This window comes from Arachis ipaensis, chromosome B01 (genome assembly GCF_000816755.2).
Source record: "Arachis ipaensis cultivar K30076 chromosome B01, Araip1.1, whole genome shotgun sequence".
Lineage (NCBI taxonomy): Eukaryota > Viridiplantae > Streptophyta > Magnoliopsida > Fabales > Fabaceae > Arachis > Arachis ipaensis.
In genome coordinates, this window is record NC_029785.2 from 4,914,392 (window position 1) to 4,915,652 (window position 1,261).

General features: G+C 30.8%; 1 protein-coding gene across 1 annotated transcript in view; it reads left to right on the plus strand.

The window, feature by feature from the left end:
• LOC107644805 (putative serine/threonine-protein kinase-like protein CCR3) overlaps nucleotides 10-1,261 on the plus strand; it is a gene marked incomplete at its 3' end in the record, with an annotated part of 3,963 nt that continues 2,711 nt past the window's right edge. Inside the window, exon 1 of the mRNA XM_021107674.1 lies at nucleotides 10-577. Coding sequence (XP_020963333.1) covers nucleotides 146-577 — 432 coding nt within the window. The remainder of the gene's footprint in view (nucleotides 578-1,261) is intronic.

Here is a 1,261-nt window from a genome sequence, read left to right on the forward strand (position 1 = left end):
TCGCACCCAGACCCCTTCTTCTTTCAACGTTTTAAACATTGACCCCTCTTTCTCACTCACACACCCTTAATCTCAATGAAGAAAAAGAAAAAAAAAGATTTTCTCTAATAAACCTTAGCTCTTTCAATTCCCAACGACGAGGACTATGATGAAGACAACACCACCACCCTCTTATTCTTACCACACACACTCCTTCTTTTTCTTAACCGTCATTCTCATCATAACCGCCGCAAATGCCATCGGCTCCGCATCCACCACCGCCGTCATCTACGCCTCATCCACAGTCTGCGCCATCGTTGCCGGCGACGTCAAACAATACATCCACTGCTACCAACAAAACCAGCACAAGAATTCTCATTATTATTATTATGGAGATGTTGCACCGGTGGATGAGGTGGTTCCACACGTGTCCTTTGAATCCATCTCCGGCGGTCGGAGCTTCTTCTGCGGTCTCCGGTCCGGTGGACTCAGCCTCCTTTGCTGGGACGTGGACGGCGGAGCATCGGTATTGGTGCCGAAGAGGATCTTCCACAGTGACGTGGTGCAGTTAACTGATCTAACTGTTGGTGATTCTCAGGTCAGAAAATTTTAATCTTTCATTTTTTCTAATCACACAATCTTAATTATTTAAATCTGAGATCAATTTTTTGTTTAACAAAGTCTTTTGTCATCGTATATTACTATACAAAGATGTTTAATGCAATATGTTATGTTATATGTATATTAAAATCAATCATTAAAATTATATATTAATATAAAATATATATTAAAATATAAATATAAATTAAAAATAAATTAAATTATATATATTTATACATAAATATATTAATAATTAATTTTAATATATTAATAATATTTTTAATATTTAATAACTAAAAAAATTAATAAAAAATAATTAAAATTTATTTTATTTAATATTTATTAATTATTATAATAATTAATAAAATTTAATTAAAATAAATTCTAGTTATTTTTTTATTTTTTTAACATTACCCCTACTATATTAGCTGGATTTGGATCCTCTAAAGTTTGAATTTCACTTTAAAGAGTAAAGTGTGATCTTCTATCTTTGAATAGTTTCTCTTTCATATTTATTATTGGTCCCACTTATGAAATTAATGGTGAGAGATCGCACTTTATTCTCTAAAATGAAATTCAAACTTTAGAGGATAATTTATATTTTATTTGTAAATTTTATTCAAATCCATATTAGCTAGTAGCACATATTCATATGTAAGAAATTATAGTATTAATAATCATA